Below are 24,872 nucleotides of genomic sequence, written 5' to 3'. Positions count from 1 at the left end.
CACTGGGAGACTGCAGCTGATAGCACAGTTACCCGGCTTAGAAGTGTCTTTCCTGGCCTTTTGCTCCCTAGGGGCAGTGGTCTCCAAGGTAGGGTGGGGATCCGGCTGGCTACCAAGTTGCTTACCCTCCGTGGGTGAATTGAATTTGGTCTCGTTTACGAAGGTGGACAGGTCCGAGGGCTGCGGGTAGTCTTGTTTGTCAGCCTCCAGATCCACCGTCATGCACGTCCACTTCTGGTTGGTGACCGCCAGCTTCTCCTCATCAGTCGCGTGGACCACGGCAGAGATCACTGGCGGCGTTTCTGGTGTGGCCGCTGGAGTGGGGTCCTGCGAGGAAAGGGAAGCAGTGTCTTCTCTCATCCAGTCTCCGCGTCCGAAACTGCACCCACCCACCAGTCTGGGGGCCCCCTAACCAGGACAGGTCCCTGTCAAAACCTCTGCATGTCCTCGGACTCTGCTCAAAATGGTCCCAAGGAAACAAGTTCTTTCCTCTATGAATTTCCTTTTCTGATGGCTTATTTCAGGGGGTGACCACAAGTTTAAAAAAAAAAATCAGGATTTTGTGTCTTGGTTATTCGAGACATTCCTGCTCGTTCACTGTGAGAAAAATAAGGAGACTTTTACTCCGGGCACTTTCAATACTGCCACTACCGTGTGATGCTCTCACAGTGCTCAGGCCCTGCGCATCAATATCGTCAATATCACCTGACAATCCTAACGCCTGTGGATGCAGGAAGAGAAAGGGGGTCTTATCTCCGTCTCCACAGAGGGTGTGCAGCTGAGCAGGGCAGGGTGGGAGCCCAGAAATGTTGGAGCAGAGCTGGGACTGGGACCCAAGACCCCTCTCCTGAGGCTGAACAGCCTCCATCCTGGCCAGGGTTGGCTGGCTGGCTCAGATGTGGGGGCGCTGGTGGGAGGTTTGCTTGTTTTATGACCTTGATTGGCCTGGCATACACACTTGAGGATAACCTTCCTTGGTCTGCAAACAGGGTGGAAGAAAGGGCATCTATTTGGTAGAGGAACTCGTGAGAGGGAGATAGGGACTCGAATGAAGAAAGAGCCCAAGCCCCCGCTGCTCTAGGGGATGGATTTCCTTTATCTCCCCACTCGGATTTTGGTGACATAATCCAGTGCTCTTACATATATTCCATTTTTTCATTTTCTCACTATATATTCATTTATCTCAACAGACTTCCTCCACTTGATATTCAGGTAAGTTCTCAGCAGATTAACTGGTCGGAATGGCCTGGCACAGTTCCTACAGAATTCAACTAACATTTTTCCTGAACATCTTCCTATTCTCAGGACACTCTGGTCTTCCCCAAAAGGAAAGGATCAAGACAATGTCTTGCAAACACTAGGGACCTTTCATGTAGGAGGCATAAGAGGGAGCTGGAAATGTGCCCATGATGAGCAGAAAAGCAAGCTCTGTTGACTAGTGGGGGATAAAAACACATCAGCCTTAACTCCCCGGGTGAGCAATAACATCATAAATATCAAGAGAACAGTATACCTGAGAAGGTGGATCAGAGAGAGGAGACCGTTTTGGCGACTTTTTCACCCTAAATGTGTCACTGGAAACAAAATGGAAAATGTAAACACAACAAACAGAGGTATAGAATACTCCAGAGCTATACAGGGCAGACTGAAGCCACCGCCTCTGCTGAGCATCTGGCCCAGACCAACCTCCCGTCTACACCACTCCAACGCCAACTCAAAGACGTCCACGCCGACAATCCACTCTGACTTTTTAACAGATATTATTGTTGCCCCAGAGGGAAAGATTCCATCAAGCTGAAAATATTTAAAGGGATGCCATTTTGGAGAATTGACCCAGAAAATGAAGCTAAATTTAACCAGATGTTCTTATTTTAAAAAGCAAATTTTGGGTGAGCAGACTAATGTATCCTGATTCATCCAGGAATGACGGAACCAACTGAGGTAGAGGGAGGAGATCTAGGTTCATGACACCAATTAACAGGATCCAATTTACAGACAGGCAAGCCAACACGGCACTTCACAACTGGAGGAGCCGTGCAGAAATAGGAAGGAAAGTTCTGGGTCTTCAGGGAGAACTGGCCGAGTCCTCCCTACTCACAGGAACTCTGAGCTTAATGGATTCCTGCACCTCTGAACTTCTGGGTGAGATTCTGACTACAGACAGGGCCAGGGGTGAAATGGTTTTTATGGTATGATACATACCATAAAATTTACCATCTTAAACACTTTTAAGTGTACAGTTCAGTAGTGTAAAGTACATTCACATTGTTGTACAACCAATCTCCAGGACTCTTTCCAGGGATGAGATGATTTTTTAATGTCTTTTCCTAACCACGGCTAACAACTCTCTTTTTCACTCTCTTTCTCCTTCATATAAATAATTGATGGGGGGGGCCTGAGGCAAAGGGAACATCAGATCAGACTCCCGAGAGGGTCAGAGGAAGGGACTTTTAGTAAAGACCGTTCCGTTAAGTCCAGTGGGTGTTCGGGGATCATTTCCACATTCAGCATGGAGGCTTCTCCACCTGCAGACTGGCCCCTGCCCCCTGGTCTCAGGCCCCTCCGTGGTATGGTCCTGCTCCCAGCAAAACAAGGGCCCGGTGGGGGGGGGGGGGTCCCCTGAATTTAGATCCCACTGCCCTCCCTGCTCTAAATGTTAAACTGGATCGACAGAGCAATTTGGCACTCAAGTTCCTTGTGTTCTCTCAAATAAAATGCTCCAACAATGGCATCCAGTCACGAAAAAACCATAGTAAATAACTATAAATGGTTATTTACAGCATTTATGGCATTTGCCATATGAACAGTACAATCACAGCTTGAAGCATATATTTATTCATGCATATAAATATATAACTGCACATTTTACAGTCGCTACATGGCTCTAAAATATTCAAGAAATCCCTTGGGAGAAGAAAACCTGAGACTCAACTGTACCCTGGGACTGCTGGACGCCAGGGACCAGGCCAGCTTCCCTTGGAAGGCAGAGAAGGTGCCTCTAGGAGCTGCCCACAAGAACCCTCCTGGCCAGGAGGCAAAGCAGTAGTGGCACAGAGGTGGTCTTCCCTGTTTCCTGACGCCCAGCAGGGCAACTCACAGATGGCATGCCGATACCCAGCCTGGTCCTGGGTGACCGAGGATGCAGGCCCACAGCAGCCTGACAATGGCTTTCACAGCCGTGTGCTCCACTGAGCCGACCCTGCATTTCTGGGGGCTCCCTCAGGTCTCAATTTGGAATAGCCCCATCATTTCTGCTTCACATGTAAGCAAGAACAAGCCAGAGCAGGCGCTGCCTGTGGTCAGACTGGATGGTTATTTTCACGTGAAGCCACACTGCTTTGAAAGCAATCGCCCACTAGTCCAATTTTAAATGAAAGAATGAAATGAGAGTTAAAAAAACATGTATGAGTTTCAGATGAAGACATCCAATATGCAAGGGGGAAAAAAAGGTTCCATTCCTGACAGGCAGCCAGATGTTGGATAATCACAATTTCACAGCCAAGCAGTTTCATTTATGCTAATCACTACGAAACAGAAAAATAACTTCTGCTACTGGGCAGCCCCATGCCCCTGTCATTCCCAGGCCTGCCCCAGAAACACATAAGCAGCAGCCATGGAGAAGAAATAAAAAGAGCTTGGAAGCAAAAACAAAAGGCAGAGAAAAGTACATTTAGCGTAAGAGGCAGATTCCATTAAATTTACTTACAACAGAGAACATACAGACATCACATCTTCAACCATCCTAAGACAAGAAGACAAAGAAAAAGAGAGACAGACAGAAGGAACTGACAAAAAAGATAAATCTGCAGACAACTGGTTATTAATGGGTTAGGATACAACAGCCATCCACTGTAGGTTCTGCATGGAGTGTGGGCAATATCCCAGCTTTTTGGAGAGAGGCTGTCAGAGAACGCCTTCCTTTCTTGGTGCCAATTATCCCATAAAGAGTTGGTGCCCAAAGAGCTTTGTCACCCCAGTGTAGGATTCCCAGCCATCTGCACTAGAGATGAGACCTTGAGATGGGTTAGCTTCCCCAACCTGTTAGCTCTGATGGTAGAACAAAGTACAACCAAGCTCTCTGTGGGGAGGAGGTGGTGGCTACAAGCTGGCTCTCATTTCAAAATGAGAGAACACGGCTTTGTGGTCTAGGCATTTCAGACTTCTCCTGTTTGAGGCTTAAAATAAAGCTAACGACACAGATTCGATGGAGTCTCTAGGAAAGGCCTGGTTGGGTAGCTGATCTAAGAAAAGTTCACATTTTTGGTCAGGACTGCCTCCTACCACCACCAGACGGTGGCAGGGTGATGTAAGGCCAGAGCCTGCTTAGAGACCGTCTTCCCAGGAAGCCCCATGTTCTTCTCTAATGCTTTGTGCCAGGCAGACTCAGGGGCCAGCAGCTGTGGTCTGTTCTGCTGAGTTGCCACTGGAAGACTGGTCTCTGCCACCTTGTCAAATTATTGACAATACTTCACGGGAGCAAGGAGAAAGTCTCCGTGCTCCAAACCACACTATGCTTGGACCAAAGTCCTGAGAATGGACCTGCAGCCATCCAAGTCAGAGCTGGGTCTTGGAATGAATTCCGGAGGCATGGACATGTAGTATTTAAAGGCAATCGACTTGGCAAGTGTTTGGACAAGAGACCTAATTATCAGTGGCCTCCTGGGGATTGTGCAAATTGCTTCTCCCTTAAAGGTTCCATTGATCTCTTCTGGACCTATATGGCCTTTGGACTCCTGTCTGCAAAAGATGGCTAGAGAGAAGGATGGAGACAAACAGGGGTGTTTCTTATGTGCTGGTTGGGGTGCAGGGAGGGGGCCAGGCCAGACCTCTCACTCATAGGCCTCCTGGGCTAATGTCTCAGAAATGGGCAGAAACAAATACTATACATTTTAACAATATTTTAAAAGGCATATCTCCTAGCTTCCAGGCCACTCCAAAAAGCAATTCATGTGCTAAACAGGGAAAAGGATAAGTTACCAGTGGAGAGGCTGACCAGGTCTCTACCAGCTGTTCCTTTCCATGGGATCTCCCACACTCCCCTGGAGTTGAATGTCAGGTCTCTGGCTAAAAGTAAAGCTTTAGACCACCGACTTACTAAGGCAAAAAATTAGGGACTCTAGACCCAAAGGGATATGGGGATGAAAAATGTCACCACTGTGGGTACAGAGGAAGGAAAACACATATCTTGCCACTAACGTGGCATCATTACAGCAGATGCGGGAGGGGTTAGGGCAGCCCAAGTTTACGTGACCAAAGATCACAGCCAATGCACAGCCCGCCTCCGATCTTACCACCTGCACCCCTGAACTTACGTCTTTAGGGGCGTCTTCTTCTTCTTGGCGGGCTTGTTTAGCCCATCCCCGTCCACTCCATTGGCTTCGATGGCACTGGCTGGGATCTCAAAGGAGGCTGGGGATTTAGAAGGTGAGCTGGGGGTCTTAGAGGACGTCTTAAAGGGGTCAATGGACTCATCACAGGCGTCTGGGTCAAAGTTGTATGACTGTTGGGGGAGTTTGGGAGACTCCTGCATTTTTGAGGTGGAAGAAAAAGGGTTAAAATTGGGGTCATCCCACTTGTCAATATCAAAGGTGTAGGTACCTTTAGCAATAGGGATGTCATTGGGCTCAGCGGGGGATCTGGTAGGCGAGGCAGGAGCGTTGTCGAGTTTCTCCGGTGTTTTTTTCATCTTTGGCCTCCTTAGGGGCATTTTGGCAACTGGCTTTTTGCCTATCTTTTTGGTAGGAGGGGGGTGTTCCTGCTGGGTGTCCCAACTACCCTTGTCCTCAGAATAGTCAAACTCCAGCCTCACTGAGAGCCCTTTGGCTGGGGAGTCCTCTTGCCCCCCGCTATCTGATGGGGTCACCTCTACTGCCTCCGGGGCCGTGGCAAGAGGCAACGTTTTCCTTCCAACAGGGGGTGAGTTCTGCACTCTGCCACCTCCAGGAGCTGGAGGGACGGCTCCTTCTGGACCCTCTGAGTCCAGAGGGCAGGCAGCCCTGGGCACAGCAGCAGGTTCTAGAGATGCCTCCTCCAATAAGGCTGGTCCAGAACCTTCCGTCTTGGCTGATTCTGTTTTTGTCTCGGATGCTGGATTCTCCTCAGTGGGGACAGGACTGTCTTCAGCTGGCTCTTGTTGCGTCTCTTTCACTGTGGGGGTTTCAGGGGGTTTCTTAGTAATCTGTTTCTTTTTTAAGGACGGTGGCCTTGGTTTTTTAGTTCGCTTAAGGGTGCTGGAAGCACTGCTGGAACCCGTGCTGTGTGCATCTGGGGCCGGGGCCACGGCCTCGGTGCCGCCTGAGCAAGAAGCACCATCAAAGTCACTGGCCTGCAGGCTGAGAGATCGGGACAATGTAGACTTAGAGGTGGGGACAGAATCCGTGGACTTCCTCCGCGTGCTCACTTTGCAGTCCTGATTCTTAGAGTCTGAGGAGCGAGGCTCCAAGGTCTGAAAATCATCGACCAGCTCGATGTTGTCAAAGTCTAAGTTGTAAGTCCCACTGCTGGCTATCGGCTTGTCTTCATCGAAGACGGCAGAGAAGGAGTGCGATGGAGGGCGGAAAGGACTTCCTTCCACCGAGTTGCTACGGGGGCCATCGGGGACAGAGACCGTCTCAGAACCGCATCCTGAGGAAACGGAGACAAAGAGTCACTTACACTTTGGAGCATTTCTCGTCTCGTGCCAGACTATTCCCCTCTAAACAGAGGCCCCTGGCCAACCTGGCCCACCACTGGGCAGGCACACTGCTTGGGTACAGACTCTGTTCTCACCCGTTATTAGCTCCAGACCCTGGACAGGCTTACCCTCAGGCCTCTCCCCACAAAATGGGAGTGATCAGGGCTGTTTAAAGAAGAGCTCAGATCATTAAGTCATTCAAAAACCTTTACCAAGTGCTCAATCGGGACTAGGCATCATTCTGGGTGCTGGGGATTCAACAATGAACAAAACAGAAAATCTGTGCCCTCCTGAAGTTACATTCTTCAGAGAGAAGACAGTCAAGAAACAAATTAAGTAAAACGTACAGACTGTTGGATGGTGCTAAGTGTTATGAAGGAAAATAAAGCCAGGGTAGGGGCGTTGCAATTTTAAAATAAGGTAGTTGGGGCAAAGCCCAAGGAGGAGACATTAAAGCAAAGATGGGAAACAAGGTAGAAGTGTGAACCAGGAAGATATGTGGGGGGAAGCGTCATGGGCAATGGGAAGAGCATGTGCAAAGGCCTAGGGGTGGAAGCATGCCTGGTGTCTTACAGAAACTTTAGAGGCCACTGCGGCTAAAGCAAGGGAGAGGAAGAGAGAGGGAACAACGCCAGCAAAGCACAGTAAGCCTTCAATAAATATTAGCTGTTATCATCAACAAGCCTGTTCTTGACTATGCGGAGCCAGAGCTGTTTGAGAAACAGCAGGGAGCCTTTACGTGGAGGCTCTGAGGCAACCACAGCAGGAGTGAGATCGCCCCGTCTGCCCCCATCCCTACTCCAACTCCAGGCCTCCCCTATAATCTCTCCCTCCAACCTGCCTGCCACGCTCCTCTTCTTGGCCTGTCCTCTCCTCTCTTTGCGGCTTCCTCCCAGCTTCTCCACCCCTCCCCCCGCAGTGACTGCCAGCCAAGGAGGCTGCTCCTTACTTTAAAACACACTGCAGATGCTTGGAATTGGGCCAAGAGATGCCCCATCATCTCACGACCCCGTTGCTCCACGGGGATCCGGCCAGCCTGGCCTTGGCTTGGCTACTCTGGGCTCTCCCTGCACCAGGTGGTACCTTTCATGCATTTCTGGGTTCACAGCTGCCCTGGGCAGTCAGGACGCCAAAAAACGATTGGCCAGAAACCTAAAAACGTGTCAGTAGACAAAGGAGGGCAAATGTTGCAAAGTGGTCTGCAGACAAGGAATTAAAGAGCTGGCACATACATGCCTGGGGACGGCGTTCCCAAAGTGAGTTTCACTGGCAGGAGTTTTGCCCCCCAGAACTGCCCCCACTCCGTGCTGGTACAGCTGCCAGAGGAAATACAGGACGTTCAGTTAAATTTGAATTTCAGATAAATGAATAAGTTTTTTAGTATAAATATGCCCCATATCCCAATTATTTGTTGTTTATCTGAGATTCAAATATAACTGAGCATCTTATATTTTTATTTGCTAAATCCGGCTGCCCCATCCCTCATGCCCACAAACAAACAAGGTTTGGGAAACGCTCAATTCAACTAAACTGGCTTCTTACTGCCGATTTTCTCAGAGCAACCCCTGCTCACTGAAGTCCAGGTGGTGAGTGTCTCGTGCGGTGCCTACCGACCTTGCTCACAAGCAAACCTTTCTCTCAGAGCACTTGGCAGAGCCCACGATGGAGTGCTGCCCGGGAGACGACAACACAAGGAAACTGCAGGCCTCCTGAGTTCAAGAACTGGTCTGATTTATCTGTTTTCCCCGGACTTGTCGCACTTTCTCCCCCAGGCTCAGTAAACAGCTCTTGAATTGAGAGCACCTTCCGGAAGCACGTCTATCAGCCAGTCATGGTTTCAAAACCTCCCCTCTCTTCTGCACCCAAGGCCACCCCCAGCCCTACTTGGAGCAGATGTCCTAGAAGATGGAGCACCTGCTTGAAGCCTCTGAGTTCTGCTCTGTCTGCCCAATGACCCCTCCATTGTCTCAAAACGCTCCTCTTCCCTCCCCTCCAAAGGAAGGGTGTCCCCTCCCTACTTCATGCTGAAGTCAACTCCCTCCCCATCTCCTCCAGGACACGGCCCTGGACACACAGTGCAGAGGGTACAGAAAGACCAGGGGCCCCAGGGGACCAGGTGCTTTCAAGTGGGCCTTGCAGGAGGGAGAAAGAGCCTCAGTCCATCCCATTGTTTCCAAAACAAGGCCCACAGCCGCCAACCTGCTCTCTCAGGCCGCTACACGAGCCTCAGCAGCCCGAGGGAGGAAGCCTTCTGGGGCCCTTCACATGTCAGTAGTTCTCTCGGAATCAGGCAACAGTCAGCAGATATTTAGCTTAACGTCTGCTCACTGTTTTCTCCAGAAGAAAAGCTCCCTGCCTGCTTAACATGGCTTTCCTCTTTAGAACTGACATTCCCTAATTCAATCATCACGGACCAGGACACCTAACCTGGCTGCAGGCTTTCTTAACTTCGGCACTGTGGCCGTTTCGGGACAATTAGCTCTTTGTCGTGGAGCTGTCCCGTGCGCTGCAGGATGTTGAACAGCATCCTTGGCCTCTACCCATTAGATACCAGTAGCATCCCCCACCCCAGCTGTGACAACCAAAAATCTCTCTAGAAGCAGCCAAATGTCCCCTTATGGGGGGCACAACTGTCCCTGGTTGAGAATCACTATCTTATCATGTGGTAACCAGAGCAGGGTGCTCCACAGGGCCAGGAGGGCCCTTCCACGCACTCTGCAGAGGAACCCTGGGAAAGGCAGTTATTAGACCAGGGAGAAGGTCTCTGCCACATGTAGGCCCTGATTTGCCAAAGGAACTGTGGTCCAATTGGGTTCCCAGTCCCCCCAGTGGATTTCTGAATGTCCGTACACCCTATCTGCATGAAGACAATTCATTCATTCATGCATTCCACAAATAATGTAGGTTCCTCCCACATGTCAGCCACTGTGGGGTGTGCTATGCACACAGAGAAGGAAGGACAAGACGCCACATGGGTCCATCCAGGGGAACATGTTCTCCACCTCGTGCACCCCAACAGTGTAGACCTGGGCAATGCTTGCCCTGGACACCAATGCCTTGCCTGGGCTCCAGTTTTGGCTCAGTCTGATGACAAAAAAGCATCCTTGGTTCATCATATGCAATGGCTCACTAGGGGGTCCCCAGTTCCGTCAGGCTGCTCAGGCCACCAGAACAAAGTACCAGTGACTGGGAGCTTAAACAACAGACATTTATTCTCTCATAGTTCTGGAGGCTGGAAGTCCAAGATCAAGGTGTCAGCAGGTTTGGTTTCTTCTGAGGCCTCTCTCCGTGGCTTGTGGATGGCCGTCATCTGTGTCCTCACCTGATCTTTTCTCTGCGTGAGCGCATCCCTGATGGGTCTTCCTCTTCTTACAGGGACATCAGTCCTATTGGATTAGCGCCTCACTCTTACGACCTCATTTAATCTCCTTAAAGGTTAACCTCATAACCTCAATCACCTCCCTAAAGGTCCTATCTTCAGACACACTCACATCGGGGGTTAGGGCTTCAACATATGAATTTGGGGGAACACGATGCAGTCCATAACAGCAGTGCTAGGCAATAAAATCCCCAAGCTAGGCAAAAAAACACGTGTCTGGAAACAAGAGGGAATTCTGAGTAAAGGGAGACAGCCAATAAGGGGCAACTAATGCCACCCAACTGATGTCACCCTACCATCTCCAAAGGCCACACCTCTCAGCCTCGCTGGGCTGTTTCTAATGGGAACACTTAACTGCCTGCTGGGTTGGTGCTCCCCTCCACCTCCCACCGGCCCCTCCCACTCTGGTAGGGATCCACCGGCCCAGAGGACCAAAGGTGTCAACACGTGGCCCCTGCACTCACAGACTCGTACCTTCAATCAAGGGTAAATGGTCTTATACACAGGGAGCATAGCTTTACACCTTCTAGGTACATAAATAACCATCTATTGCAATTCATAATGCTTATTCTGGAAAAGGTCTCCATTTTAAGTCGGCTAACAAGACATAACTGGGGCATTACTCGGTCCTTAGTGGCATTTTGCTGGCAGGTGTGGGCAACTCACGGCAAGTCCATGATGAATTCAACGTTTCCCAAACTTGCCTATGCTAAGACACGCATTAGATGCTCATTAAAACTCCAGACTCCTGGCTCCTCCCTGGAGAAGCAGTTCAGCAGGGCTGGGGTGGGGGCTCACCCCCATTTTCACGGATGCCACAGAGGAGCCCCATGAGGGGGGCAGTGTCGGGGCTGGGCTGTCTCACCTCACCGGCTTCCTATTAGGACCTATCCTAGTTCTTAAGACCTCCATGGGCAATGGTTAAATATTTGGCCACAGAAATTACTTGGAGGACATGCTTCAATTGGCTTGAATGGGTCTTTGAGGTGAGCTCTGATGGCCTGTGGGGATTCCGCCTCAGAGGCGTGAGGTGTCAGGGCAGGTGGAAGTGACAGGCAGATGGTCCGTGTGCCTACCCTCCTCCGATGTGGTCACTATAGCCAGAACGGACTAGCAAGAAAAGCAGGAGGCCTGTGTGAAGCTGGCTTCCCTCCCAGACCCAGCGGGGCCTTCAGACTCTCACAGAGACCCTGCTGGGTCCTGAGGACTCCGATCCAGTGGGCCTGTGCCCACTGCTTCCTGGACGTCTACTCTGCTCTCACATGTATGCTCTCAAGCCTCCCTTCAATTCCCAAAGGCTAAGGAGGGAACAGTGCTGCTCAAGGCACTGCGGGTAATGACAATTACTGACCAGGCCAACTCATTTAGAGACAGAGAAATTCTTTATGAAAACCAGATTATTTCCACCGGTGAGCAGCTAAGTGAAGTGGCCCTAGTTAGGACTGGGAGAGTCTAAAAAGGACTTTGCTGGGTAGGGCAAAAAGTGACATCACCCCACGGGCACGCAGGAGCACTGCTGGATGACAGTCCCACTGTGTAGTGGTGTGCAGAGTTGGGACCTGTGCAGCCCTGGGGTGCATCCTGGCTGCGCCCTGAGCACACCAAATATCACTTCTCTGTCCTGCTTTGCTACCTGTTGCTTTCCTCCTGCATCCTCCCTGCCAGAGGTCTGCAGCTTTCCTTGTGGAACCCCCACCTGCTGACCTGCCTGGGCTCTCTCTGCCCGCCAGGTGGGCCACAGTCCACCCCAGGCCAGGCCTGGCATAAGCACAAAGGTGCTTCCCAGGCTACAGACTTTCCTGCTCCTCATTCTGAGGTGGCAGGAGAGGGACGTGCAGCGGCAACAAGTAGACACGCTGTGATGGGGCCGCTCACCATTCTTTCCAGCCTCTGTGTCCTCACACTTCCCTTCCCTCAAGCGTTATCGTGAGCATGAAACGAGAAGTTTCAGAAAAATGCTTTCTTTATAAGCTAAAGAAGACAGCTTGAGGATAGATCACTAGGATAATATCACACACCCAGTTCTGATGCAAGAGAAGTCAGTGCAAAGGGTTCAGAGCTAGATGAAAGTGGCTGAGATGTTGGCTCCGCCATTCATCAGCTCGGTGACCTTGACAAGTTCCTAACCTTGCTGTGCCTCCTTGTCATTGTCCCCGTCCCACCTCCCTGGGTTGCTACAGAATTAGAGGTTATGCCTCTAATAGTGCCCATTGCAAAGTAAACGCTCCCAAATGTTACCTGTTGTTCCATTCTTATTATCAAAAGTCGTCTGTAACAGGACAACACATATGGGGTCTGGCTTATACCCCTGTCCTCCTGGGGAGATAACAGGCTGTGAGCCACCCACCTGGGGTGTGTGGGCCCCTGAGCATCGTGGGGTACTCGCGTGGCTCGCTGAACCGGCAATGGCTGCTGAGCTGGACAATGTGTGCAGTCGCGATCCTCCAGTGAGGTCACTAAAGGAATTAAATGTGCGTCCAGAGGCTCAGGGCCCTGCCAGGTTCTCAGTGTGCCCACTCAAGGTGCCCAGGGCAGTATAAGCACGGCCACCGCAGGCAAGTGAGGTCATCGTTCTCTCAGGTACCCTCACCCGCCCACACGGCCCCTGGACTCCAGTCATCCCTCCAACCTGGGATGCCCAGGCTTTGGATCCGGCAGCCGTGGACCCCACATATCCCTGGCCCAATGGCTGGGGGCCCCAGGTGCAGAGCCGGCCTCTGCCTGGGCAACGTCTGGCACTGGCCAGCTGCTGCTAAGGTGCCCGCCTGTGGGTTTTCTCCTTACACACGGGGGTTCTCACACTGGGCTGCAAAGAAGCAGATTCCTTTGTCCTACTCCAGTGGATTCTAACTCAGTAGTCTGGAGGTGGGACCCAAGCATATGTATTACTGTTAACATATAACACAGGGAGTGAGTTCAGCACTCGAGCTCCCAGCGGTCATGTCCACAAGAGCATGAAAGGAGCTCCTGGAACCCCTCCAAAGGGGCGAGGGAGAGAGAGGAGCAGAGAGAGGGAAGGGGAGTCTGGACGACCGTGGACAGGGGTGCCGAGCACTGGGGATTTTTCTCTCACCTGAGCTGGAGATGAAACACACGAAGTTCCTAGCAAAGGCCTGGCATATGGCGGATACTTACAATGAACAGAACTATCATTTAATTGTGCCCCTGGGTGGCCAGTTTTGAGTTCTAGTAACACAGCCACTGCACAGCAGCCAAGCGTTCTGTTCACAGCACCATGGAAGGTCACAGTGGGAAGGATCTCAGAGGACTTGCAGGTCGCCCTCTTCATTTTACTGATAAGAAAATGGGGCTCAGATAAGCTGCATCCTGGCCAGGCCCAGAGGAGGGGCAGATGCCAGGTGGACACCCAGCATCTAGCCCGTCCTCCTGTCCCGTGGAGCTCAAACATGCTGGGACCCAAGATAAGGTATCGTTTTCTAAAATGTAGGTTTCCAGGAGGAAAAATCACGTCTTCACTCACTGCAAAGGTCTCGTCTACTATTTAGGTGGTTCTCTCGGCACCTTTGGCAACGTCCTGGGCACTCTGCAGAGGAAAACCAAAGCACAGACCTTCCTCTCTTGCTCTTTCTTTTCCACGGTTCTCAGAAGGAAGCTTTCTTCTCCTCCAGCCACCTCCACAAGCAAGCACAGCCGTCTTCTCACACCTGTGCAATGCCCCATGCTGTCTGCAGAATGGACGAGCAGCCTCTTCTAACAAGTGCAGTAAATCAAATGGATCTTCGTACAAGCCAAGCCAGGGGGCGCTTTACGCAGACACATCCCACCTGTAAGCGTCCTTATTGCGTAATCCGCAGACATTTAGCCTCACTGTAGTTTTCCGAGGAGAAGCGTAGAGTCCCTGTTCAAGACTCTAACCGGTATAAGCAAAGTTCCATGGGGCTGTGACTCACAGCAATTAACGGCTCCAACCCCTTCCGGGTGGGGTTCTCTCTCTCTCTCTCTTTTTTTTTTTTTTTGTGAGGAAGATCAGCCCTGAGCTAACATCCATGCTAATCCTCCTCTTTTTGCTGAGGAAGACCAGCTCTGAGCCAACATCTATTGCCAATCCTCCTCCCTTTTTTTTCCCCCACAGCCCCAGTAGACAGTTGTATGTCATAGTTGCACATCCTTCTAGTTGCTGTATGTGGGACGCGGCCTCAGCATGGCCGGAGAAGCGGGGCGTCGGTGCGCGCCCGGGATCCAAACCCAGGCTGCCAGTAGCGGAGCACGTGCACCCAACCGTTAAGCCAGGGGGCCAGCCCTGGGGTTCTCTCTTAATCCTCTATAATGCTCATTCTTTCAGAAACTGCCATCTAAGAAAGAGTTGGCTTTGTGCACGTGTTTGTTTTTAAGAATGGAAATTGTTCTTCACTTTGTTGAAAGAAAAGTCAGGCAGAAGGAACAAAGACTGGCCAAAGAAAAGAATAGAAGTGGTAAACCATCCCCAGGGGCGGTCCGGATACGAGCTGGAAGTCCTAGAGGATGCACACATGCTCACAGCCAAGGCCTTCCTCTGTATACTCCTTGTGCTTGGCAACGGACCATACACTGTAATATGCCATCATTTTTTCTTGCAAATTCTTTATCCTAACATATCCCACACATTAATAGGCATGAACTTATTATATCCACAAAAAAGGATAATTTATTGTTAATTACATGTTTGACCTAGGGATTACAATCTGTTTATCATTCAGCCACTTTCCATTAAAACCTAAGGACGAATGTTTTACAAAATTATAGGAAATGAAATTTTCATATGCTTTATTATATGAAAGAAAGACAGTGGGGATCCAAAAGACTTTCTGAGAAATGTAAACAGCCCTTCTGGCTTCTTCTCTACCTTAAAATCAAATAAGTTTCAACGACTACCCTCTCAGAGCCCAGCAGCTAGACTGGCTGTGCAGAATCAGATGCTGCTAGCTGATGAGCTGTCAAAGGGGACATTATGGAAACTGCGTTTGTCCAACACCAGCAAAGGCATCAGCTCTCCCTAAAAACCCTCCTACCCTCTTCCCCCAGCACCAGGGAGCGTATCTGCTTAGGAACAAAGCCCCGGGAGTGTCTACCCTTTCTAAAATAATGGCCTGCTTGAAGAACTCCACCCACTTCTTTCTAAAACCAGCATCAAGTTCAAAATGTTATTCTATTTTTCAGTCCACCTGCCTCCTGGCCAAGGAGAGAGTACAAACAGAGGCCTCGTCCCCGCCCTGTTCCTCTTCCTCCCACCCAAGCTCCATCCCTCACCTGGGGCGGTCTGGAACACAGGTGTGTGGACACCCCACCTGTAGGTCCCAGCGCCCCTTGGCTGCGGGGCGCAAACACGGGGCATAGTCAGGGGAAGATGGGCCAGGAGAAGGGGACTGGATGGGCCCAGGGAGTGGCTGCTCCCAGGTACTCAGAGTGCGGTCTAGAAGGAGTTTGGCTCTGCAGACTCTTTACATAGCGAAGGCTGTGGCTCGAGAAAGGCCAGAGTGCGGCCCTAAAGTGCAGGGTCCAGAGCAGACTGTTCAGGTCCAAGGACAGTACCATCCGGCCCCCAACCGGCCTGCTGGGCCATTTCCACCACTTGGGCCCCTGACCAGCCTGTGGGGCCATTTCTGGTAGTCCCATTTGCTTCCAGGCCTCGTGTTAAACTTTCATGCTAGAAGTGGTCCCACCCCTGCTGGTGTAACTGGAGTATGCATGCAGAGAACACCAGTCAGGTGAGCAGGCTGGGGGTTGAGGAATGAGATCTGTCCCATCCCCCTCTGTCATCACCACGTCTAGAAGGTACAGAAAGGTCTGTGTTTTAAGCCACACTAGGGGAGAAAGGAGGTAGGAAAGGGATAAGAAATCAGGTCACGTGAAGTTCAATAGGAATAAACGAGCCATCCATGCATGGATTCAGCTATCTATCACTTTCTCTTCTCACCCATTCACTAAATATCTGCATTGCTCAAGCCCATGGGGGCTATGTTCTTTAATAAATGCAGATCACATGGGCTGTCCAGAATCAGTGTTCTTAAAGGAGCAAGGGGCTAAAATTAGAATGCAAGATAGAAGATTCCAAGACCCTCTTGCCCCACTCAAACCCAGTTCCGGGTGCCAGGTGAAAGGCACCAAGAGATAAATGAATGGTTTTCCTGGAGGCCTCCCTAAACTTCTGCAAAGCAAACAGAAGAACCCACTGTATCTGCCCCGCTTAGTTTTCACCCATATAAAACACAGCCCAGAGCCCAGAGGCCCCAGCAGCTGGGGATTGTCTAAAGAGCTCCAACGACGGCCCCCTGGGGAGGGTGCCCTCCTCCAGCCCCGCCCCAGGAGGAGTTGCTGAGTCCCCTCAGGCTCAGCCACAGGGCTGCTCCTGGGCCTCCCCCACAGGCACCTGATCTTTGGTTACCTGGTTCTTCTGGGGGAGGCTGTGCGCTGACTTCAGGCTCTGGAACAACTTCGGGGGGCGGTGGGGGTGGGGCTGGTGGAGCTTTCACAGGGGTCGTTGACTCCGGGGTCTCAAATGCTTCTTCAGAGTCAGAACTCCTGAAGGAGAGAGAGGGGGAGAAACACAGGTTAGGCAGGGGCCACGGCCGTGTCTGCTCCGAGGGACCAAGGGCCAACGCAGCTGAGCAGTGTGCAGCCTTCTGACCCTCGCCCAGGACTGGTGGGATCAGGCTCACTGCCAATTAAACTGTCTGAGGACAGATGCGAGGAAAGTCATTTCGCAGCATGATTCCCCAGAGGGAATCTCATTATCACCAGCTTTGTGCCCAAATGATATATTCTCTGAACTCAGCTCTACTTGAAATACATATTTCTGGCCTTAGTGGCAAATACAAACAGCTTGGAATCTTTTGATCAACTCAGCACATGTTATCTGGCATCAGTTCAGTCACACTGACATGGAGGCATTCCCAGGGACACTTTTTGATTCCAACACCCCCGTAGGATCCTCACTCCATGAAACTAAATTTCATTTGGCCTCTCCCCACCCCATCTCATCATTCTCTCCCACTGCCCTTCCTTCCCTGTGCTTCTCATAACTTGTTACTATAGTTTGATTCACTTTCCAATTGTGTTAATTATCTTTCTCATCTACTGAGCTTAAAAGGCTACGAGGGCAGCCGGCCTTGTTTATCACGGCATCCCGGAGCCTAAACCAGGAGGCAGTGAATAAACATCAGTTAAATGAAGGAATGAATGAATGTAATGAACAAAGGAAGGAAGGAATGAAAGCTGGCAAGCCAGCCAGTCACCTGGAGGATGTGCCAGACCAAGACACAAAGCACAGCCCACCAACCCCAATGGTGTGAAAATGGCCCTCGCTGGCCTGCAAGACTCCTCCTTGAGAGCAGACGTCTTCACCCAGAGAAATGGACCAAAATTCCACCCAGAGGATGCCCCACCCAGTAACGAGGGGAGGCCGCTCACCAAACTGAAGTCTTGTCCTGGGCTCAAGTGCAGAGAGCCCTTCTCCATCACCCTGCTTCCACTGGTGACTCAATTTTAAGCCAGAAAGAATGAGGCCTCCCCAAACCACTGACCCAGGCATGTGTCCTCAGGCCAGAGGGCAGCTCCTCACTTGCTCAAGATACCCAGGGGTCCATGGTCCTGGCCCCGTCTTGCTCTGAGGATGCCAGAGTGCAAGACAGCAGCAGCAGCATCACCTGGCCTGATTCCCATTTTAGGATATTTTAAACAGACCAAAATGCCATGTATTCATTTGCAACAAGGAAGGTAGTTATCAAGAGGGTGGATACTAGGATTGCTGCTGGCACAAGCTGCCCAGCAGGCAAATCTGGGTGAAGACCTATAATCACAAGGTGATGCGTCAGGTGAGTCTGGAGCATGATAGGCTCACGTTGCTGAGCTCCCACCAGGGTCAAAGGACCAGTGACCTAGGCAGAGGTCAGCATCTTCTAAAGACCATCTGCCAGCAGGCAGAGAGAACCAGGAACCAAACCAATCCCTCCACAGTCAGCCAGGACAGGAAAAAGGAGCCATTTGGTGAGTTCTTCAGAAAAATCTACATGGATGTTTTCACAACTTGTTTGTCAGTGACTCACTTTATCAGTGGCAAAGATCCCCCACCCCCGCCCCTCTGAGGACTCTGGCTCCTCCAACCAGCCACAAAGCCCTCCAGGGACCCAAAGAGATGAACAAAAACATCGGAGCTGCTTTTGATGGGATCCAATGAGCCGAAGCCTGCACACTATCAAATTTCATGAGCAGAGACTTAATTCATGCAAACACGACAGGGGCCATACGAACTTTTTACAAACACACGTTAATATCAAAGGCCTTAGCTTTTGTCTAGAGGGAGAATTGAAGACCTACACTTGGACAACAGATGTAGTTACCTGAAGTTTTGCAGAGTCTGTTCACCGGTATGAAAAACACAAAGAAGTTACACAACTGAGCATCAGAGAACAAGAGTTTGGATTAGCCCGGTGGGCCCTGGGTGTCGCCCTGGCCCCCAGCACCGCACGCATCAGGAGCAACACTGATGAGACGCATGGAGCCAACTTGCCTCTTTCCAGAGCTTCTTTGAAGGACCAGCAGACTGGAGTCCCCACCAGTGGTCACCGCTGTCCACATCCACTGGGCCCATTCCACCAGGGACCACATCCGCCAGGAGGCAAAAGCCATCTCTGCTGAAGAGGAGCCTCTGTCCCCCAAATTCCTACCCCTAATTCCCTTGCTGTATCTCTGAGATCTAAATCTCTTCAAGATGTCATGAAAAAGTTAGCTGCACCGCCAGCCACGGATGCTGTGAGCCTCTCCGGCGTCCAGAAGAGATACAGAAGGAGAGACTGCGTACTCTTCTCATGGCTTCTGCATCCCTGGGCTCTGGCGATGTGTGGCTTTAGAGCACAAAGGGCCCCTGCTCTTTCTCAGCAGCACAAGCAAGTGACAGGGAGGGCCGGATGCTCTTGGGTTCAAGCTGCTGAATTCCAATGAGGTTCCCCTCGCTGCAGCTGCCCAGCCCTCACACCTGCTTGGAAGGGACCACCATTCACCACTGCCCTGTATGGGGGGCAGGGTGTGGGAAGGGAGAGGGCACACCAAGCCCCTTTGTGGTTCCTTGCCTGTTTACTATGAACTATTTCTGCATCAAAACACCAGGGGCTACCATGGACCACTGGAAGGCATTCACTTCCGGCGCCGTCTGCATTGTTTTCATATTTCTGCACCCTCTCCCAGGAGTGGAGAGCAAGTTAATTAGAGGAGGCGGATGGCAGCTTTTTAAATTAGCTCTTTTTTCCCTATTCAGTTTCCCAGGGGGCTCAAAAACTTTTCCAAGAGCAGAGATTTCTGCAGTCCACCCACAAAGGGCCTGTACATAAAAACAAAGCAGCATTTTGGAGCCCCAAAGCATAAAAGCAGTTCCCATCGGCTCTTTGATTTTTTTTCCTACTACAAAAAAACTAACGTACAAGAAAGTGTTCTGTTAAGGCTCCACACACTTTCAAAATGAAAGAAAAGGAAATAAATTTAACTTACCACAAAGATGTATCAGAAAGAGAAATGTGCCACCACAGTTTGCTAAAACATCTCTAAATTATATTTACCAGGATATGCATATGCTATGTTTTCCATATAAATAAATATGCAAACACAATAAGATATAAGTATTTCCACAGTGTGAAGAGAGAGCTCTTAATGGCCAGGCATGAAATTGTGTGACTTTAATTCCCAGCACGAAAAGCATTATAATAGCTATTATATGTTGAACTTTTGGTTATGTGTCAGGCACTGGACTAGCCCCATTTGTACATGTCTCTATGAGCTTCAAAATCATCCTGCCTGCTGGAGAGCAGGCCCATTTTACAGATGACACAACTACGGCTTAGAGAGGCAAATTACTTTGCCCGAGGCCATCTAGTTAGTAAGCAATGGAAGCTGGGGCTCAAATCTAGAACCATCTGCTTCTAAAATCTGTGCTCTTTTCACTACATCAGTGGCTTCCAAACATTTTTAGCAACACAATTATTTTTCCAAATGAATCTCACATGGAATTTCTATGCATAGAGAAAAGTAGTATTTCATTTATTTTATAAGCTCAATTTATAGTATATTCTTATTATAAAGTCTATCACTGAGAACAATTAAGCTATTTTGACGAACTTGAAAATTGATTCTAGCAGTTGGGGATGCCAACTGCAGCATTATACCCGTTGATTTCTCTCCTGGTTGCACATTACCAGGAAAAGTCCTGATACATACCGACGAGTAATTACAAACAGCATCTGTTTTTTAACAGCTCATGCTGTGATCATGGGATATTCTTTAATAAGGCAGACAGGGCAGGAGAGCTACCTAACCGTACAAACCCAATTAATCTATCAGCACAGGCAATATATGCTGGTGGTATCCAATACCACACAGTGTGGTGTGTACAGAAGAGAAGGGAAGATGGAAACGTGTAACCCCAAGTGCCGACAGACTGTGCCAGCCACTGAAGCCTAAACCTGCCAAGCTCCCTGGGTGTGTGTTCATAAAGTTTTAAAATATTTTTTCAAATATATTCTTGGATTTCAGAGAATCTCTATAGAACCCTGAAGTTGCACCGCGCACAATTTGAAAACCTCTGCTCCACACAATGAAGAATTCTGTCCCTCCACAGATGGCACACTGATAAAACAGAGCACTTTATGGAAACTGTCCCCAAAGCCAGATAGCTGGCAAAATGTAGAACTCTAGGGCCTGTTAATCTATATTTCTGCTTTACTTGAAATATTTTCATGTTTTATTTCTATGAACTACAACAACAAAATAGTATAAGATCAGCACCCACACATAAATATGTAATATAATATGTATAATATATATAATACAGTAAAGTTAGCACAATATAATATATGCACATACATGTACACAAATGTATGTGTGACTGTATGTCTACGTATAAATAAAACATGGGTATCTTTTAACAAAGAGGAACTATAAATGTAGTTTTCCAGCATTTTATTAAATGGTTACATTTTGCTCAAGTTTTACTGGAAATAATTCAAGGGCTTGGGGGAACAAATCTCCCGAGAGACCACAGAATCTTCCAACTGTGAAGCTGGACGAAAACTCAGAGATCATTTCCTATTCCAACACACGTATCATGTCTTTTTAAACAGGCGAGGAAACTGAGGCCAAGGGAGCTGAAGTAACTTCCCAAGGTGACTGGCACATTCTGGCAGGGCCACAGCTGGGTGCCTCAGAGAACCAGGCCTGCCTTCATTAAACACAGCCTCCGAATAAGAGCCTTCATTCTCAATACAATGCTCCCTCGCACCCTGGAAATCTAAAGTTACCTATACAGTACTTAAATGTTACCTGATTATCAAGAAATAGTGGGTTCTTAAGTATTGCTAAAAGGGAGGGGACATTTCCATACGCATATCTATTTCTGGAGCAATTCCTCAGAATTCCAGTTTGCAGTTCCCACGTGAAAATGAGCGGGGGGGTGGAGGTTTTTGCAACCACCCACTGAGAGGGACAGGACGCAGTGCAGGCATTCTAGAGGTGGGGGCTCCCCAAGACATAAGCCCACTCGCTGAGCTTTGTGGAGGGTCCACCTCAGCAAGAAGCGGGACTGCCCCTCCAGCCACCCTCCCCTTGAAGAGGAAACCCAGGGGAAGGCCATAGTGCTGGCCCCAAGCCCTGCATCAGGGAGGAAGGCTCATATCCTCCCGGCCAAAAGACCATCTGCCATCCCTGAAGAGAGAGGGAGACCTTCCAGAAATGAAACTGAGCTCTGGGCGGATCAGACCGGCTCATTCATCTCTGCATCTTGTGTGAGTAAGAGTTTGATGGATTTGTGAGGGAGCGGATATTTTTGAAACCGCTGTGCACTAAATTCTATTCATCACAATATTCTGCTTTAGACAGCCTCGTCAAGAAACGCTGTCCCTGCCCAAACGTACGCGCGCACGCGCACACACACACACACTTCCCTTCTGCTTAAAACAGCTTGACCAGGCTGGTAATTTTTTCCGGGCTGACTGAAAAGGGTCTTTTGCTTTAATTTGCTCATCCTGCCTACAGAAAAGGCATTTGTTCTGCAATATCGATCCTCAGTATTTAGGTGAAGGGAGAACGTGATTTCAACACAACCAAAGGCTAGGACCCTTCTTGGACTGTCAGGTGGCTGAGGAGCCATGGTCAGGCGCTGTCTTCATGAACACAGTGCTAGCTCTGGTAAGCCAAGTTGCTAGACTTTTCCAGGCCGACACTCTAGGGAAAATCAAAGCAGGTGACGGCTCACTTATCCCAAGATCCCCATCACCTAATGTCTGTCAGGTTCAGAGGCAGGTCCCATTTCCAGGTTCAAGCAGCTATCACTTGGTGGCTACGTTGAGACGTCAGCAGGGTTCAAAGGGGCAACGGCCATCAACATACTGGCTGCCTCTAGGTCAGGCTGCACCCCTGAGAGAAGTGGCACGGTGAAGGGGAAACAGCACACACAGACTAAGGAGTCCTGCAGACCTGGTGACAGCAGGTTGTAAATTGAATGTAATTGCACAAAACAGGAACTGACTCCAGATAATTAAAGTAAAAATGGAATTTACTGAAAGGGTATGGTGGCTGAGGAACCAGATTTTTTTTTTTTAATAATTTTATTTATTTATTTTTTCCCCCAAAGCCCCAGTAGATAGTTGTATGTCATAGCTGCACATCCTTCTAGTCGCTGTATGTGGGACCCGGCCTCAGCATGGCCAGAGAAGCAGTGTGTCAGTGCGCGCCCGGGATCCGAACCCCGGGCCGCCAGCAGCGGAGCATGCGCACTTAACCACTAAGCCACGGGGCCGGCCCAGAGGAACCAGATTTGAAGAGACAGGAGGAATGTCTAATTGGCCCATCTTGGGTCATATGCCCATCTCTTAGATAGAAGAGGGTAGGGAACCCTAATAAATAAGCAACCCACCCTGACCCAATGGGAGAGGGGAGACAGAATTCCCCCAAAAGGCAACCAGAAGGTGGAATGGATGGGAGGTAGTCCACAAGCAATGAATGTCTACCACAGAATTCCTCCCAGCCACGCCACTCTCCATAACTGTGGGACCTTCAGCAAGTCACTTGACGCCTGGGCCCTTGTATTGGGTGGGGCCTTTGGGAGGTGACAGCACATGAGGACTCCACCCTCATGGGTGGAATGGGATTAGTGCCCTGATAAAAGAGGCCCCAAGTGAGGACAAAGAGAGAAGTTATCTATGAAACAGGAAGCAGGCCCTCACCAGTCACCAAATCTGCCTTGATCTTAGACTTTCCAGCCTCCAGAACTGTGAGAAATAAACGTTTATTGTTTAAGCCCCCTAGTCTAGGGTATTTTTGTTATAGCAGCCCAAATGGACTAAGACAGTTTGGTATCTGGTTTCTAAAACCAAAACAAATTTAGAGGGGGCAGAGTGATATTAAAGACAGGCACACAGACAGCATCTATAAAGACTAAGTGAGAGATGAGACAGAAAAGCCATAAAAGAGGATGCAAGAACTCAAGAAGAGCCGGAAAGCTTGGTCAAAAAGAGTAGTAATGGGGCCGGCCCCGTGGCTTAGTGGTTAAGTGCACGCGCTCCACTACTGGCAGCCCGGTTCGGATCCCGGGCACGCACTGATGCACTGCTTCTCCGGCCATGCTGAGGCCGCATCCCACATACAGCAACTAGGAGGATATACAACTATGACATACAACTATCTACTGGGGCTTTGGGGAAAAAAAAACGAGGATTGGCAATAGATGTTAGCTCAGAGCCGGTCTTCCTCAGCAAAAAGAGGAGCATTAGCATGGATGTTAGCTCAGGGCTGATCTTCCTCACAAAAAAAAAAAAAGAATACCTTAAAATTAAAAAAAAAAAAAAAAGAGTAGTAATGTTTGGTCAACCACTAAAGCTTCCCCTAGCCCCTGCAAGTAACAGACCCTCCCTCAGTACCACACATGGTTAACAGGACGGTGTGTGTGCATGTAGACTTGGGTCGCTTAACGACAGGGACACGTTCTGAGAACTGCGTCATTAAGCAATTTCGTCACTGTGCGAACATCAGAGTGTACCTGCACAAACCTAGATGGTACAGCCCCACTATACACCTATGCTACATGGTACTGTCTTATAGGACCACCGCTGTATATGTGGTCCATTGTTGACCGAAACATCATCACGTGGCACATGACTGTACAGTCGGGAGAGCTCCAAGAGAAGTGATAAGAAGAAAATACAGCAAATTAAAGAATGTATACACAGTATGAACTTATTTTGGATACAATAATGATATACAAACATAAACAAATATATATAAATACATGCACATTTACTACACATATATACCTATGTAGAGACAGAAACATATATATATACACGCAGCATATATGTGTTGTTTTGTAACCAGAAAAAGATATTTAAACTGGGGTACATGTTTGGCTTGGTACAGGGGAGGATGCAGGCCCAAACAGGGCAGACCCCAACCACGCTGAGAATCACGCCAGGGGCCTTCCCAGATCTGCTCAGTGTGTTCCCCCAAATCTCATCCAGGTCCAGGATGCAAGGAATGAAACCCAGCTGGGACCTGATTAGCTGGATTATGTCCAGGGTGACATGGTGTAAAGAAGGAGCTGTCAAGGAGTTTGGAAAAAGAAGAGTGGCAGCTGGAATGTAGCCTTCCCTTTCTGCACAGTCCAGGGCAGACACACCCACCTGGGGCCAGCCCGCTCCAGGTGGTCCAGGGGCCACCCTCCAGGGGCTCTCACAGCCAGCAAGAAGCATCCATCCTGCATCCGAGGCTCATCTTCCACACTCAATGAGCATCCTTCTGATTTCAAGGTGGTTTCCCAGGCAATCACCTGGGCACCAGGATGGA

General features: G+C 49.6%; 1 protein-coding gene across 4 annotated transcripts in view; it reads right to left on the bottom strand.

Moving 5' to 3' along the window:
- TACC2 (transforming acidic coiled-coil containing protein 2) overlaps nucleotides 1-24,872 on the bottom strand; it is a 192,608-nt gene that overhangs the window by 33,352 nt on the left and 134,384 nt on the right. For all 4 annotated transcript variants that reach the window (XM_087432743.1, XM_087432742.1, XM_004428143.3 and 1 more), the window contains 4 exons: nucleotides 16,435-16,571; nucleotides 5,313-6,624; nucleotides 1,514-1,574; nucleotides 126-327 (listed from right to left, as the gene is read on the bottom strand). In XM_087432743.1, the coding sequence (XP_087288869.1) occupies nucleotides 126-327; nucleotides 1,514-1,574; nucleotides 5,313-6,624; nucleotides 16,435-16,571 (1,712 nt within the window). The remainder of the gene's footprint in view (nucleotides 1-125; nucleotides 328-1,513; nucleotides 1,575-5,312; nucleotides 6,625-16,434; nucleotides 16,572-24,872) is intronic.

The sequence above is a fragment of the Ceratotherium simum genome, chromosome 6 (assembly GCF_057802395.1).
Source record: "Ceratotherium simum simum isolate JZ-2026a chromosome 6, ASM5780239v1, whole genome shotgun sequence".
NCBI lineage: Eukaryota > Metazoa > Chordata > Mammalia > Perissodactyla > Rhinocerotidae > Ceratotherium > Ceratotherium simum.
The sequence above is the reverse complement of the archived record's forward strand: the minus strand, read 5'-3'. Positions and strand labels throughout refer to the sequence as shown.